General features: G+C 41.0%; 1 protein-coding gene across 1 annotated transcript in view; it reads right to left on the bottom strand.

Moving 5' to 3' along the window:
* The window catches only part of LOC135474814 (H(+)/Cl(-) exchange transporter 6-like), a 59,983-nt gene that overhangs the window by 30,469 nt on the left and 12,332 nt on the right, over positions 1–17,182 (bottom strand). Inside the window, 8 exon segments of the mRNA XM_064754412.1 lie at positions 9,378–9,510; positions 11,825–11,874; positions 12,712–12,898; positions 13,209–13,315; positions 13,939–14,098; positions 14,801–14,954; positions 15,794–15,935; positions 17,074–17,167. Coding sequence (XP_064610482.1) covers positions 9,378–9,510; positions 11,825–11,874; positions 12,712–12,898; positions 13,209–13,315; positions 13,939–14,098; positions 14,801–14,954; positions 15,794–15,935; positions 17,074–17,167 — 1,027 coding nt within the window.

Genomic DNA, 17,182 nt, shown 5'->3' with positions numbered 1-17,182 from the left:
GATATAATCGTGAATGCCGCTTCATGCACCTGATACATGTCGAGCGGGTGCTGTCAAAGTGGTTGATTCTTGTCTTTCAACCAGTTGGTAACGAGGTAACGGTTCAATGCAAGCCTATAGTATAACTTAAAGGTAACTTGTGGGTTCCACATCTTCCTGTCAGCAAGGCTGATACTTACAAAAAGCTTCGCAATCATCCTTGCATTACTGTTCATATGGACGTCTTCAGAAACTGACTCTATCGACAACCAATGGCATCGCGGCCCGCGTACTTCCGCCAGGGCATTTTCAGCCAATCAATGATCGTAAATGGTCGACCCTCATAAGTGTGTATTTCCTTGTTTCGAAGCAAATGCATGTACGTTCGGATCCGATTTATTCCTGGACACAAAAATATACAACAGCGATAAGCAGTGCTATGAACGGTGTGCTTTTATTGAAAACGAACAGGCAGCTCGAAGTCAACGTGCTATCAGGAAATACTGGGTTTAGCGAAAGAGGCCGAACAGCCGATCGATGTTGTTGTTGTTTCGCCACTAAATTGAATCGAGCCTATTTCGCCCCTCAATGACCGTCGCGTAATCCTTAACACGTCCATGTGCAGGGTTTTTTTTTTTTTTTTTTTTTTTTTTTTGACCTAGCACTTCTACGTTTAGTGTGAAATAAATTTATTCATCGCATACTTCTCACTACAGCCACACCAGACTATGTTTTGAACTACTGTCGGTGTCAGTTACTGAGGTAGAATCTGATTGGACAATGATCATGCATATTTATGAAGGAAAGCCCCTGGCTTTGAAGAGTTAATTAGTAAATCACGGTAGAAGATGTCGGACATCGTTAGCTTAATTAAATGAAGATAGGATTCCATCGCTCACTCTTTTTGATTGTGCAGTCTATATCCTTTTTTCATGTCGACTTGTTCTCTACCACTGTGGTATAGATATCTATTTCATAAATAGAAAAGTTAATAAGTAACTTGTCAAAGGTTGACGGTTAAACCGAGCACTCCGGTATCTTCCACTCATAAAACTGACCGCCAACACACACGGGAAAGATTCTTGAGAATTGCGTTAAACGGTAAATAAAGGAAAAAAAACACATGGTTTGTCACACGTTTGTGACACGGTTGGTGCATTTTTTGATAAAAATAATGCAAATTATCATGGAATTTTTGTTATCTGTGTAAAAAGGCAAAAAAAAACAACAAAAAAACACGTGAAATTGACATGAAATGTTTCCATTCGTTAAAGAACGTTTAAACAATCCGATAAATACGATCAGATCAGCAAGTTAAACTATACAAACAACCCCAAATATCAGCAGAATATAATATTTGATTTACGAGTAAACAGCAACTAGGTTACCAAAGTTATAACCTGGCAGTTTAATTGATGGACGGAATTATGTAACAATGCATTCATAGCTTTGTTTTCCCAGCTTTGTTCCAAATTCGTTGAGTCAGACATACCGTTTCATCATATTTGTTGAAAAGTTGCAACTGCATGCGCACGGCTGGCTTATCTGCCACTTTTTGACGGCTCCATCACAGCTTTGTTAATATCATTGTCAGATGTTACAAACTGATGTAAAAAGAGCAGATAAAAGCTTTGAAGTGCATCCTAAAACACAGCTCCGCTGCTGGTGCCGCGATGGATGCTATGTATAGAGCGAAGTGTTTTGCGTGTGATCGCAGTTGACCGCGAGCTATATTCCCAAGTTGAGGACAACCTGAGAGAAAACTAATTCAATCTCCCACTGGTGAAAAAACTGACACAACATGTTTGCAGAGGCCACGAAATCCAGCACCAAGAGAGTTTGAGCAATTTCCAGCTCTACTAACAATGGAGATAAGTTCTTTTTGGGCACATACATACACGCACTAGACGGTGGGAAATCCGCCATGATCGTACCCCCGAGGCACGATGTGACCCATATACCTGCATGCGCACTCATCACAAACACCTCTATAAAAAGTCATGCTCTAGGACATGTTTTTTCCCAAATTTGCCACTTGGCGTCAGCACGCATTCACCGCACATGCAACGGTCAAAATAACCGCTATATAGGCCTACTGTTCTGACCTCAAGATTTTGCGTGTGAAAGATACTGCGTATTGTGTGATGAAATTATCGGAGTGAGAGCGCAGAACCTCAGAGCGTAAAGACACCGCAATGACAACATATCACGACTCATTTTCGAGAAACCATACAGCTTACAAAATTGGTAATTCTGTACTTGGACACAATGCACTGTTAAAGCTACATACTGAAGTCTAAATTGGACATGTGAATCACACATGCATGTGCACGAGATCTTAGAATGATGTTATTCATCACTAGACAGTACTTCATAAGAGTCTATTTCTCCGTGAATGTACGGAATTGAACATAAATGGACAGCATTTAAGGGTCAAGGAAATAGGAAAGCCTTCCTATGCTAATTTTGTTTTAGACACCATTGATGCCAGACATTGTTACACTATATATGCTTTCCTTAAAACGGCTGATTAACCTGTATAAGGTATGCACTGAATGGACCACAAAGGTAAAATATTCCACAATGAAGGGTATAGGCTTACTGGTTAAAACTGGTATCACTTAAAATGGATGTCGTTTAAGACATATGTATATTTTAATGGGGAATGACCGTTCTTTTTATAGTAGCAAGCTAAACATCTGCGAAATAGTCGCGCAGTGATGTTGCCAAGGGCGGACCACTTCTGTGTCTGATGGCATTGCGTGAGATCAAAGTTAATGCACTAACTAATACGCACCCCACAGGCAAGAAAACAACAGTGGTTATTTCATATCCCATATTTCCATTTAATAAATGCACCACTTCAGAAAAAAAAATGTTTTACAGCATTGTTTCAAAATAGATTGCAGTTAGCTTATAAAGTGCCAACATGTCAACATTTGACGTCTATAATGCCCGAGGGTAACCTTTTCTCAACAGTCTACAGTTTGCTTGAATCCTCATGATTTCAAGCAAAACGTGATGCACTGAGACCTGCTTTCCTGTTGAGTGTTGAGTTTTCCTGCTTTTCCTGTTGAGTGAGTGATATATTATACAGAGTGTTCAGTTACACTCGAGATTCTACTCTACTAGCCCACTGCCTTGAGAAATAGATCCAATAATATTCACCATTCAAATTATAACGCAGCTTTCTGCGCACATTACTGATTAATAGTCCTGCTGTTATCTAGCAACGTAAGTCACTACAGCAACCCGGAACTGCCCGGACATGCCGGATGATACAGGCGTAGTACACATGCGGGCACGTGCGCCCGCGCCGCTGACGTCGATGATTAAGCAGTGACCCGCCATAATAAGGGTGTCATCGGCTGGAAATGACTGACACGCTAAAGGCGTCCTTCCTCCAAGACTGTCTCGATGAAAGTATTCTAGTAAATCCTGGAATTATCTTGTCATAATTCCAGCCATCAGGCATTGATTTTATAAGCCCTGGTGAAACATTTAGAGGGAATGATTACATTGTCAGAAGGCAAAGGCCAGAAGCCCCCATGTACCGTCTCTGGCGCAACTGGATGGAGCGGGGAACTAAATAAATTTTGTAGTGTAATATAGATTGGTGATTCTTTTACACACCATACCCCTGACCCCTGAGCATAGCAGGGAACTAAATAAATTTCGTGCCCGTTGCCAGTTGTTTCTCCAACACACGATCTATGACTCTATATAGGGAGCGGGAAACTAAATTTCGTATCGTATTATAGCGCCGTTGGTCGTTTCTTCGACACATTATCGATGACTGCACGCAGGCTAGCGGGAATAAATGAGTTTCATAACGCTTTAGAGCGTGGCGAGTTCTTTCTGTAATACACTATCACTGACTTTACTATAACATACTGTATTATAACTTGGCCAGTTCTTTCTCCTTCACACTATACTGCGGGCAGCAGGAAACAAATTTCTTTTAGTTCAGATGGGGAGTAAATACATTCCATACCGTCGTATAGTTCGACAACTCCTTTCTCCGATACACTATACATCCCTAAATATACAACGGAGAGAAATGGACTAAATAAAGGCTAAATACTAACCTGGTATGGCAAGGCGGGGTATCGGCCTCAGCGCAAGAAACTGTGCACCTCAAGAAGCGAAACTGACTATAAAAGAAGCTACTTCTTTTTGAGTTCTGTTCCACTATTTTTTCCCTGTTGATGGCAAGCATATGAATTATAAAGCTCCAAACATACACTGAAGAAATGTATAGGTCATAAAATCGAAAAATGGTAGACTGTTCCAAATCACTGCACCACAAATGTAACTTTCTGAAAAAATTATTTAGTAGGTAGTTATGCACCAAAAAAATTAAATACATATGTAACAACTGATCAGTTTTATACTTCCGCTACGCATAACATGTTAATGTTAATGATAGATATAGAGGGCCACATCTGCTCTCAACTAGGATTCACGTATGATGGCTCAACAGTTGCCACGTTACGTAATACCATAGCTTAACTTATCAATTCTAATTCATGATAACACCTTTAATGAAAGACAACCTATATCTTTACTCTAACAAATAGTATGTTGCCAAAAAAAAGAACCCCAAAGATTCGAACTCTTTCTCGAGTTACAACAGTGACTTGGTTAGTACACTGTACTATAAAGGATGCCTTCTCAACAGTGACTTGGTTAGTACACTGTACTATGAAGGATGTCTGACAGGTTATTGCTGAAAAACAAATTTTAAACTTGCCAAACCATGACAGAGCTGATGACATTATAAAGTTTATATTTTACGTAAAAAGACCAAGGTTAACAAGAACGAAACTTTGTCAGCACGTAGAAATACACACAAAGAAGTTTCAGTAAAGATACTCTTCTGGTTAACGTTGATCTTGATTAAAGACACACCATAGGCACTTATAACCCTGGAAGTAACTGATGTACGGGAATGCAAAATCCGAATATAGGGATTTACATGTTGTAGAATCCAGCTATTGTCTATGTGAATGTTTCATATGCAACCCATTTACATCCTGTGTAGTGGAGAGACTGAAAAATTGTTGTGGCAAGTAAATATGAATGTAGCAGTTCAATCAGTGATAGCCACCGATTGAACTGTCTTTAATTAATCTGGTTTAATCCGAATCATAAGTCGAGCACAACATCACAACTTGGCGAGGAGGATGAAATGGCACGTGAACAGAACATTCTGACAGAAAGATGGCGGTGATAATCGGTGACATACATTTCTGCATTCGATTGCGCTGGTCATGCCTCCAGAGTAGAGAAGATTGAGAAGAGCGTTTGGTCTGTATTTTACAGGCAAGGGGGTAACAGATGACTGTCAGACACGTCTACTGCATAGAGTCGGGATGGGTGTGCAAGACATTTCTGAGACACTTATAGACCCAGTTAGCCCTGGCGACTCAAACGATGAGGTCGGTGAGTACGAAAAATCCCTGAGAACTCGTGATGCTCATTTCATGCCCAGGTTAAATAGATCAAGGACAGAAATAAACATTATGAAACACAAAGGTAGAAGTGGAAGTTCAAACAAAGGGAAACAACCTGTAAAAGGGGCCTGTTTCCGATGTGGTAAAATAGGACACTACGAAAGTGAGACAAGCTGTCCTGCTCGTAGGTCCACATGCCAGAGATGCAGTCATAATTTATTTATTTATTTGATTGGTGTTTTACGCCGTACTCAAGAATATTTCACTTATACGACGGCGGCCAGCATTATGGTGTAAGGAAACCGGGCAGAACCCGGGGGAAACCCACGACCATCCGCAGGTTGCTGCAGACCTTTCCACGTACGGCCGGAGAGGAAGCCAAGCATGAACTGGACTTGAACTCACAGCGACCGCATTGGTGAGAGACTTCTGGGTCATTGCGCTGCGCTAGCGCACTAACCGACTGAGCCACGGAGGCCCCGTGAAATCATAAAGGGCACTACACGTCCCAATGTATAACAAAACAACCTGGTGGAGCACCACCGAAATCAAAGGCAAAACCCAAACATCAGTCCGTCAGTGCGCTAGATAGTGATCACGAGTAGGTTTTTAGTGTAATACGTGCCAACTCTGAGGCAGCAACACCAGTGTCAAACCAGCGTCAAACACCAGTATTAAAACACCCAATGTGCTGATTGACTCAGATGCATCCTGTAATGTAGTGGATAAACAGCTGTGAGAAGACTTGAAGAAAATAAAAAGTACAATAGAGAAATATGAGAATAACTCATGTCGCTGTAATGGTCCATTTAATGTACTGGGCAAATTTCAAGCCACAGTCCACTGTGGTGACAAGGAGACCGATGCTGAGTTCGCTGTCATTGATTGGGAAGGGAGACCACTCTTGGGTAGTAAAATAGCACAAACACTTAAAGTCGAACATGTTTTAAATAGTGCTACAGGTGCACAATGCGGAAATATATGATGACACTACCGTGAAACCTGAGGATCAGCGGACGCGACGAATCCCATTCAGTCTGCGAGAAAAAGTAGAGGCCAAATTGAAACGGCTACAGGATATGGACGTTATAGAAAAAGTACAAGGTCACTTTCCATGGGGGAGCCCTGTAGTTATTGTTCCTAAAACTAACGGGGATATCCGTTTGTGTGTGGACATGCGTCAAGCCAACGAAGCCACAGTGGGAGAAAGACATCCCATTCCTACAGTGGATGAAGTATTACACGAGATGAACCAGAGCACTGTATTAAATAAACTTGATTTTAACTGTGGATTTCATCAGATCGAACTTAAGGAAAGTTTACGGGGAATTAAAACCTTCACTATACACAAAAGGTTGTATCGCTTCAAACGTTTGATGTTCGTAGTTACTTGTGCTCCAGAGAAATATCAACATATTTTACAGCAGGTGTTGCAGACTGTGAAGGAACAGCTAATATTTCTGATGATTTAATCATACATGGTAATGACAGACAGACAGGAGCATGATCGTAGACTGAAGAGAGTAATGGACAGAATCCGCGAAATGGGCTTAACATTAAACAAGGACAAATGTCTATACGGACTACCACAGCTGGAATTCATGGGTCATATGTTATCGAGTAGAGTGATAGGCCCTGCTGAAGAAAAGATAAAAGCTGTGACCTCAGCAAGAAAGCCAGAAACTGTGTCTGAATAGCGCAGTTTTTTTAGGTTTGGTGAAATCCCAAACCGTAAGCTAACATGGAAGGGAGTTACATTTGAATGGGAAGTTAAAGCAACAGAAGTCATTTAATGATTTGGAGGACTGCCTAGAAAACGCTGAGACACTGGCCTATTGGACAAAAATGCACCTATGTCAATGATAGCCGATCCCAGTAGGCTTAGGGACAGTGCTTAAACAGAATCAACATGGCGAGTTGAGGGTAATTTCATATGCAAGCCGCAGCTTGGCAGATGTTGGGAAGAGGTACAGTCAAAAAGAAAAAAAGCATTAGCATTTGTTTGGGCATGCGAACAATTTCATGTTTATCTGTATGGCACCCAGTTCTAGTTAGCCACAGACCACAAGCCTCTGGAGTGTATACAATCCCCAAAGTCAAACCAGTCTGCAAAGATTCAGAGACGGCTGTTGCGTACGCAACAGCATCGGTTTACTATTAAATATACAACCTGACCTCAAAACCTTACAGATGCTTTGTCAAGGTTGTCACAGCGTAACCAGTCTGCCTGTACAGTTGCCGACGAATTCATTCGATTTGTTGCCGAAAATGCAGCACAAAATTCCATTCCCATACAGACATTCAAAAGGGAATCGGCTTTTGATGAAGAACATTATGACTTAAGAACATTCATTCGATCTGGTGACATAAATTCTTGTCCACCAGCTTACACATGTGTTAGGAAGGAACTGTCAGTATTGGGAAAATTAGTTCTCCGTTCAACCAGAAGAATTATCCCACGGAAATTAGTCCATGAAGGTCATCAAGGGATACTAAAGTTCAGAGAAAGACTGCGCACCAAGGTATGGTGGCCAAGTGTTGATAGACAGATGGAAAATAAACACCTGGATCCCTAGCCGAGCCAGTTTATTCTACAAAAGTACCAAGAGTGCCCTGGCAACACTTAGCTGCAGATCTACTTGGCCCGTTCCCTGATGGGAGCCACGTCTTAGTCATAGTCGATTTTTACAGTAGGTGCTTTGAAGTAGACTTTCTTCGTGCTACAGCAACATAGAAGGTAATTGATGTGTTTGAACGAGTGGTCATCACTCATAGATACCCGCTCTTGGTCAAAACAGATAATGGTTCACAATTTATATCACATGAGTTCGAAACGTACCTGGAGGGAATTGAAGTCCAACACAGAAACACCACCCCATTGTGGCCTCAGGCAAATGGCCTGGTGGAGAGCCAAACAGGAGTTTGCTTAAAATCTTGAAAATTGCTCATGTTAAACTCGGATATCGTCAACAAGAACTGAACAAATTTCCGCTGGCATACAGATCAACGCCACACTCAACCAGTGGTGTTTGTCCAGCTGAACTTTTGTATGGAAGGAAATTTCGCACAAAACTTCCAGAGCTACCAGAGTCCAGTAGTCCAGTCATCGACTCAGAAACGCGAGACCGACAAAGGGAACGGAAACACCCAAACAAGGTTACCAAGCGACATCCAAAGCGGTGATACAGTACTACTTCGACAAAGGAAGGAAAACGACTTAACTCCACATTACGAGGAAAATCCGTATGACGTCACTGATAAATTTGGTAGCCAGGTGACGATCCAATCGCCAACTGGAGTTCAGTATGTTAGAAATACTAGTCATGTGAAACAATGTCAGAGTGATTTCCTGGCGATCACGAACTAGAGACAGGTAATGATTGTGTTAGAGTTTCTGACAATCAGACCGAAGTGTGTAACCAACCAGTATTATGTCGATGTACCAGACGGTCACAACCTCCTGAATACCTAAGAGACTATGTTAGATCTTTAAAGCAGTGTCAGTATCGATGTGAAGAGGGCAGAATAATCCCTGTCGAGGTTTTCGGAGTAGTCTGCTCCTTACCTCTAGCTTAAAGGTGTTCTTACTGAAATAGAGATTCAATTCTTTGCATTGCTTTTGGATTTTAAAGTTACATATAAGTTTGAGATTATTGCTAAGTGAATAACTTCTCTGCCTCCACAAAGATATATTTGTGATTGAGTTCAAGAGTTAAACAGAAAAAAAGGACATTTGGTTAACTGTTCAGTGTTATTGTAACTTTCTAATCTGTGTCATGCAGGTAAAAGATGTGTCCACAAGAAATGATGACAGACCTCTTTATGGGCAATAACTCTAGATGTCGCCATGTGGGTCATCATCTACTGTTGGTCATTCCTTAACATTACACCGAAACAACCCAGCATACATGAACCCGATCACCAACTTCGGTCTCGCCTTACCTGTACGGTGTCGTGGTACCACACTCCGCTCTTCAGCAACGTCACCAGCTGAGACCGCAATATGAAGCCCACAAATTTTCGACCTCCTTCAGTAGGTATTATTCCGTTTACTATTTCTCCATCTTCGCTTTCTCTGAATAAAAAAGATGAAAAATTATGATACTCACAGATATGCAGTGTAAAGCCCACAAATTTTCGACCTCCATCAGTCCGTATTATTCTGCTTACTATTTCCCCATCTTCGTTTTCTCGGAATATAAAAAATATGACAGTCAAAGATATACCAGAAACAACGGATAGCCTTTATGTCGGAAACAGTTGAACTTGAGTTGGGCGTAGTTCTACGAATGGAAATGTACACCGAAGATAAATTTACAACCAATAATTAACTTGAGAAATAATGTAGAATAACCAGATTAAAAAGGAAATAATATAAAACAGCCCATTACACGATATATAATGTACAACAGCCCGTCACAGGATCTATACTGGACAACAGTCCATTACTCGAATTCAACCTGTTAGATAATAAACTAGAAAGTAAGAGATTACAAGGATTTATGTTACTCCTCCCCTCCAGAAGAGTGTAAATATGGCATATTCAGCCATTGTACAGTATTTATACCTTTTTAAGAGATTGAGTGTACATGTGTGCAAATACACAACGTGCATTAGATGCAAATGAAACAAAACAAAAAAAGACATACTTTACAGAGGTGTGCATCCATTGACAACATGGACAAATGCGTGGAAAATGATGCCCTATACTGACACATGTTCATCACTTCAGATCATTTTCCACACTTTGTTTGAGGTCAAGAATCCTACACGTTAAACCTAGACATCATATACTCCACTTTAGATCATATATGTATCAGTTTGTCATATATGCTGGCTTGCTTTCTTGCTTGCTTGGGCACCTATAAGTATATCACTAATATGACCACAGCCAGTGAAAAAACGGTGAGAGGAATCCTGACAGCCTGGAGGGAACCCACGCTCCTGGGGAAGCTTCACTCACCCACTTAAAGACATGGGGAATACGGCTGGATTCTAGCATTGACCTTCTTGGTGGAAGGTTACAGGAATTGTCAGCCGAGCGTCATAGACAACTCGGCCACAGAAGGGTCCTGTGTATTATTGAGAGTTCTACATCTACATGGCACATTATACATTGCACGTATATTTTGGCGTATGGGCAAGCGCAGACAACTCACAAAATCAAAATGTGTGAAAATAATCTGATTATGCATCACTTCAGATTATCTTGCACAATTTGTGTGAGCTTAAGAAACATATGCCACATGATACCAGAGTTATGTCCCATATAATCGTCAAAATATGTTGATTAAAAATTTACCGGCTACGACAGGGCACAAGCGTCCGCTTGGGGAAGCGGTAGATCCAGAGTCAATCCCGGGTCGAGTCGCACCTAAGACCTTAAAAGAGGAAGTTGTAACTTCCTCGCTTGACGTTTAGCATTAAGAGGACAGGGCAAGGATAGGGCAACGACTGGTTAACCTGCATCAGTATAATGGCTCGGGCGGGGCAGCTTACTTGCCTTGGGTAAGTCGTCTCAGTGGAGCAGTACTACATAAACGAGCGGTGGAAATCCGCCCTGCAACAAGGACGCATGCACTATAGGGACCCCTTCGTCGTCATACGACCGAACAATTTTTAAGTACGACGTTAAACCCCAAATTCTATGCTAACATACGAGTCACACATATTTCAGCTGAAATATCAAAGCCTGGAAAATATACTCCTAAAACAGATCAAAATGTGAAAAAAATTGACAGTGCAAAAGTTCATGTATATTTGCACACTTTGTGTGCGTTAGACAATCATATGCCTAATGATTGTTGAGATATGCTTCGCACAAATTTGAGCAGGACGATCGGAAAGACGGACGGACGGAAAAAACTATCGATATATGTCCCCTCTCATTAAAAAAGGGGGGTGGGGTGCATAATAATAGACAATAGCCCGTTAAACGATAAATATTGTACAACAGTTCGTTGCTGGATAAATATTGTACAACAACCCATTATGCACGATAAATAATGTACAACCACATAAATGTACGGCAGAGCCAGGGGGAAACACACGACCACGTATGACCAGAGAGGAAGTCTTCATGAGCTGGCCTTGAACCCAGAGCGATCACACACCTGGGATAATGGGTAACTGTTCCTCTCCGGTCGTAGGTGGGAAGGCCGTACGTGGGAAGGTCTCAGTAATCTGCGGATGGTAGTGGGTTTCCCCCGGGCTCTGCCCGGTTTCCTCCCACCCTATTGCTGGCCGCCGTCTTATAAGTGAAATATTCTTGATTACAGTGTAAAACACCATTCAAATAAATAAATAAATAAATAAATAATGGGTAACTGTTCATAACAATATAAAGACATGCAATTAATCATAGAAGAACTTAAAGTTTGTATTTATACCTGCTGAAGCTTCTGTCTAATGAGGATAGTGATCCAATGGACTTTTCCAGCTGCAAAAGCGGAAAGAAATGGATTTTAACATCGGTGATATTATCATTTTGCACGAATGATGTTTCCATCAGAAACAAATGAATATGTGGATTTACAATGCCAGCTGACATAACAGTAAATCACACAGACACTTCAAAACATCCCAAAGGTATGTCACCCAGAGACACTACCACCAATACCAAAGGTGACGCAATATTAGAATCTGTAGGTATAACACACTGTAAAATTTTTTCCAAATTTGACAACTGTATTGCTATGAGGAGCAGCGCAAAGTCATTTATCTAAACCAAATTTGGCAAGGGGATATAACGTAAACAATACATTATTATGGCATGGAAATTTGACCCTATTTCAGCGTCAGGAAACATTGTTCAAGAAACAAAACTGACACCATATCCTGACACCATATGGTACACATCTCATGACTTGTGCACAACTTTCTTAAAATTTAACTTTAATTCGAATTTAGTGTCCTATGTTTCGTTTCGTTTCCTCCACCAGACCTCGTCACCGTAAGGCGATTGAATCTGTGCGTCGAAACAGACATTCGTGTGCCTGCCGTTAACCAAGATGAACGTTCTAGGTCAATAATCGCAAGGGCAATTCCTCAAAACGGCGTTTACTATAATCTACCAAAGAGCTATTCTTGAGTTCTTGGATATATATGTTCCGAATTAAATACAACAAAAATTCACAAGCACATACTGCGATTTGGAACATTTTGTGTAGTCCATCATGATCAGAGACTCTCCTTATTGAAAGCAGATAACATTTTGTCGATTTCAAATGTTTATATCTACGCATAAGCTGCAGGTTTACATGAGCGTGTATCCTACCGCACTTTCTTGCCCTCTTTGGCTGCTGACACTCCGAGTTCTGGAGATAACCCGACGCCTCTTCTTTAGAATGATCACAGGAAACCCATTGTGAGCGGTCGTCCTTAAAATCCTAACAAGGGATATCACTCTTGTTTTGGGGAAAATAAATGACAGATTGGTAGCCATTATGTCTCTTGCTTTCAATCTACAAGAAAGGAAATCATAAATAAAAGCCGTTGACCAAGATAATTTAATGTAGCAATAAATAAACTGTAGAAAAATTAAACCGTAACCCTTGACTTGTTGTTTACTAGTATAAATACAATAAAAACTTCAGTTCGTCAAGCAAATACAGCCCATGAAGCTCTCGTCAATGCGGTCGTTGTGGGTTCAGGTCCAAGTGATGTAGGCATCCTCGCCGTTCATACGTGGAAGAGTCTTGTTATACACCAGTGTATAAATAAATCAAACAAATACACAGACATGAAATAAACTGAATAAGTTGCTTAATATACCTTTCCATTCCTGGTGGTGCGTCCCATTCCAGAAAAGGAACCGCCCTCAGTTTGATATGGATATCATACAGCCCTTCGTTAAATAAGTCCCCGCACCATTTGGCCACCTACAGGTTACATTTATACATACTTGGAATTTACAACAAATGTTATAAAATTTCAACAAGGAAGTTTTTTCTTTCGCTTTTAGATTTAGCACTAATAATCCTCGGGGATGGTTCTTCAAAAGAGAAATAGTTAAACTCTCAGTTATTTGGTATCAGACTGTGAAAGATTGCACATCAAAGCCCAGACAGGTTCTATTTATTTGGCCAACTTTAAAACTGTCAACTGTTACTCTAACACTTAATATTTACTCTTGCATAAGAAGAACCAAACATTCGCATAACTAAACAGTTATACAATCATCGACTTCGTTTAGGCCTATGTTCAGCTCTTTACGTTGTGAAAACTGCCTTAGTGGTTACTCTTTACGAGATCGTGTTATATATTATGATAATGATGTATTCACTTTGAGACTTCTAAATTTTAATTTAATATTAATGATAAAGCCGTCGATATAACGTGAATCACTTAAAAAGTGCACTCATGACCACTCTGATGTCAACTATCACAACTAGAACTCTCAAGAGTCGTGCAGGGAGACTTGTGGAAAACTCATATTTGCTGCTATTACTGAAAATCAGAAGATGAAATACTTCAACGCGTTTGCAAATTAGTAAATTCTCACCATAAGGACGATCATGATTGGCAGCCCGTAGCTGATTTCATTGGTGGACTCGATCAGGATAACTGTTAAGCTGATCGTCATCCGAACAACTCCGCCCAGAAAAGCGGCTGCACCAACCAGAGCAAAGGTACCGGAGTACACGTCATGGTAGCCGAATACACTGTCATTCAATGAAATTGGTGCCTGTTTAAATATTCCTGTATTTAGCGTGTAATTCTTAATTCTCTTTGTGTCATCCAGGAACTATTCAGATGGTTATTAAGAGTTTTTTTATCAAATTCTACGTAAGTCATGGTACTATGGGGCTTGTAATTGGCTACCATTTAAGCGTTTACGTGAACAGTCAGAATAAAACCCTAACTGAGGTTAACAGACAGGAGGTCGTATGTCACCTGTTATGTGTGACCATTTGCCAAAATGGTTACACTCATTGTCGTTATAGCTCTGCTATTACTCTCTTTGCTGATAATCTTTTATATTAACGTCGCTTTCACCATTACGTCTGCTTCTTCACCCTTGAGGAAAGCAGGTCATATTAATTATGTGTTTACAGTGCTGCCTCACTGGATCGCCATACAAAGGACACCAGACATGATGCACAGTCAGTTAAAGCATGAGGACACCCGTGGCCCTTTCTGTACTGTTGAGCATGTCACGCCAACTTGACCTGATTCCCTGCCTTCCACTTTGGAGGTGAACTCCTTACTTCACTAGGCCAAGGTACATATTAACCTGTATTTTGTCTGAGAACGTGCCAATTAAACACACATAATACTAATGAAGACTGAGATATTGCATGACTCCCTTGGAACAAAAACAAACAAACAAAAAAACAAACAAAAAAAGCGATTGTATTGCTTACTTTACGAGTATTGTAGCCACAAATCTGCCATAGGCCGCTCCGCAGAGTAGACAGGGCACAAACAACCCGCTGGGAACGGCTGCCCCGTACGTCCAGCAGGCTAGCAGGAAGAAGCAGAGGAAGAATATTCCCAGGGAGGGCATGCTAAACGTACCTGGTAACAAGAAAGGAGGGATAGGAGTGAAATCTCCTGCAAAGAGGGTACTAACCACTTGCCTGTCAAAATGGAGACGGACACTTTAGAGCAATTGTCAGGAAAAAAAAATCAAAGGTATTGTATCTGGTGTCTCGTTAAAAAGCCCTGACGTAGAGGTGAAGTCTTATGTCTGATATCTCTTCTGAGAGTTGTGACTTAGAGGTGACTCTGATGACTGGTGTAATAGCTGTAACTGAGAGGTATGTCTGGTGTCTCGTTTGATAGTTACGGCTGAGAGGTGTCACTGCCTGGTGTCACGTGTGACAGTTACAACTGATGTGTTATGTCACGTGTCTCATGTGACAGTTATGGCTAACAGGTGTTACGTCTGGTGACTCGTGTGACAGTTCTCACTGAGAGGTGTTATATCTGATGTCTCGTGTGACAGTTGCGGCTGAGACGTGTTACGTCTGGTGTCTCGTATGACATTTAAGGCTGAGACGCGTTACGTCTGGTGTCTCGTGTAACAGTTCTGACTGAGAGGTGTTATGTCTGATGTCACGTAATGAGAGATGTATTGTGGGAGAGTTAAGACTGAGAGGTGTTATGTATTATATCACGTGACCATTATACCGTAAAAAGCGGAGTCAAAACCGAATCAGCTAAACACTAAACTTGTGCTATTAAAGTAGTCAAGCGGAGTGCATGTGGCTAAAACTTGGTGCCATAATAGCCCTGACATCAGCAAAAAATAGCTTGAATACATTGTGCCTCGTGAATCAAGTTTAAAGAACAAACATTACTTATACAACAAACTAGACAGTTTTAAAAGTTCCACAAGAATAGAGTGTATTTACCTTCCTGATGGAACAACTGCTTTATTCCGACTTCTTCCGGATTGAAGAACAGGGTGGCCATGTCGTTGTAATACCCCTCATCACAGAAGTACGTCCGAACAGTTCCGGAAACAGGCGAGGCCGTTCCGTTCAGCGAGGCTCCCTGTGTTCAGGATGCAGATCAACTTAGTTACGGATACATCTACATGTGTAAACTTCTGGCAACGTGACCAATGGCATTTTTTAAACTATTTCACAAAGATATTTCTAACCTAAGGATAAATCAGATACCACGAACCTGAATTTTTGAACCAATAATCTTAAGATAACTCCAAGATTTTGCTTTGAAGTTTGACCTGTGAAACTGGCCTTTTTCTTCACATTAATGATTACTATTAAAACAAACCCTGAGTTGGTCAACACACTATTGTCTTTAGCCTCTTGAAACATCTCATAAAACAAATAATGTTACAAGAGTGAGATAAACCAATGTCAAAGACCATGACTGAAAAACTTTTTATTGGTGTGTGCTTCAAACATACAATAATCGTTTATGTTCAGCACTAAAGAGAATGGATTTTTACACATCCCAACCCATCGATGCATATTATCAGTTAGATAGTGCAAAGGCACAGCACTGGTGCGAAGAAGAAAACCAGGGAGATTGGCATTACAGTATAAACAGGAACAAAAGTCTTCCATTGCAAGCAATTAACACGCAACCACTAGCTTGCCAATAACACGCCACTAGTTCACCACTTACATTATATCAGACTGTCACATACAACTAGTTCATCACCAGTACGATACCACTAGCATGTCTTCCGGCCGCCACATACACGCCACTAGTTTACCACTAGCATAGCTTCAGGCCGCCACATATACGCCACTAGAATACCACTAGTATGACTTCAGGCCGCCACATACACGTCACTAGTTCATCACATCATATCTGTACTTCAGTTTGTGATAAGGCTTTTACTTGGTACAGTTTAGGCCATGCAGGGTTCGAGTTCCTTTGCAACCGAATCTTACTTTAATCATTTCCCTTCAGCACATGTAGTAACTCTTGTTGTGCGCGGCTGTTGGGCTACGCTTCTGCAGCAAATATACAATTCCCAGGATGCAATAAACAAATGTTTCTCGTGGTTATATGATTGACTTCCGGTTAGCTTGTTGTTGGTGATAAAACAACGTTACAACGCTGGCGAAACAAACCTCTCGACTTCGAGCTCTGATGTATACACGGTGATAAAAATAAACATTTTGTGTTTAGGTAATCAATCACATTTCCGTCTTACCCTACTGGCTATCTTCCGGCATTCTCCCAGTGTCATGGCGGCCGTAAAAGACACAGTAGTGGTAACCATAGCAACCAACAGAGATTCCAAAATCCTGTAAAATAAGAAC

The sequence above is a fragment of the Liolophura sinensis genome, chromosome 9, assembly GCF_032854445.1.
Source record: "Liolophura sinensis isolate JHLJ2023 chromosome 9, CUHK_Ljap_v2, whole genome shotgun sequence".
Classification (NCBI taxonomy): domain Eukaryota; kingdom Metazoa; phylum Mollusca; class Polyplacophora; order Chitonida; family Chitonidae; genus Liolophura; species Liolophura sinensis.
Note: the sequence above shows the minus strand (reverse complement) of the source record. Positions and strands in the feature narration are given on the sequence as shown.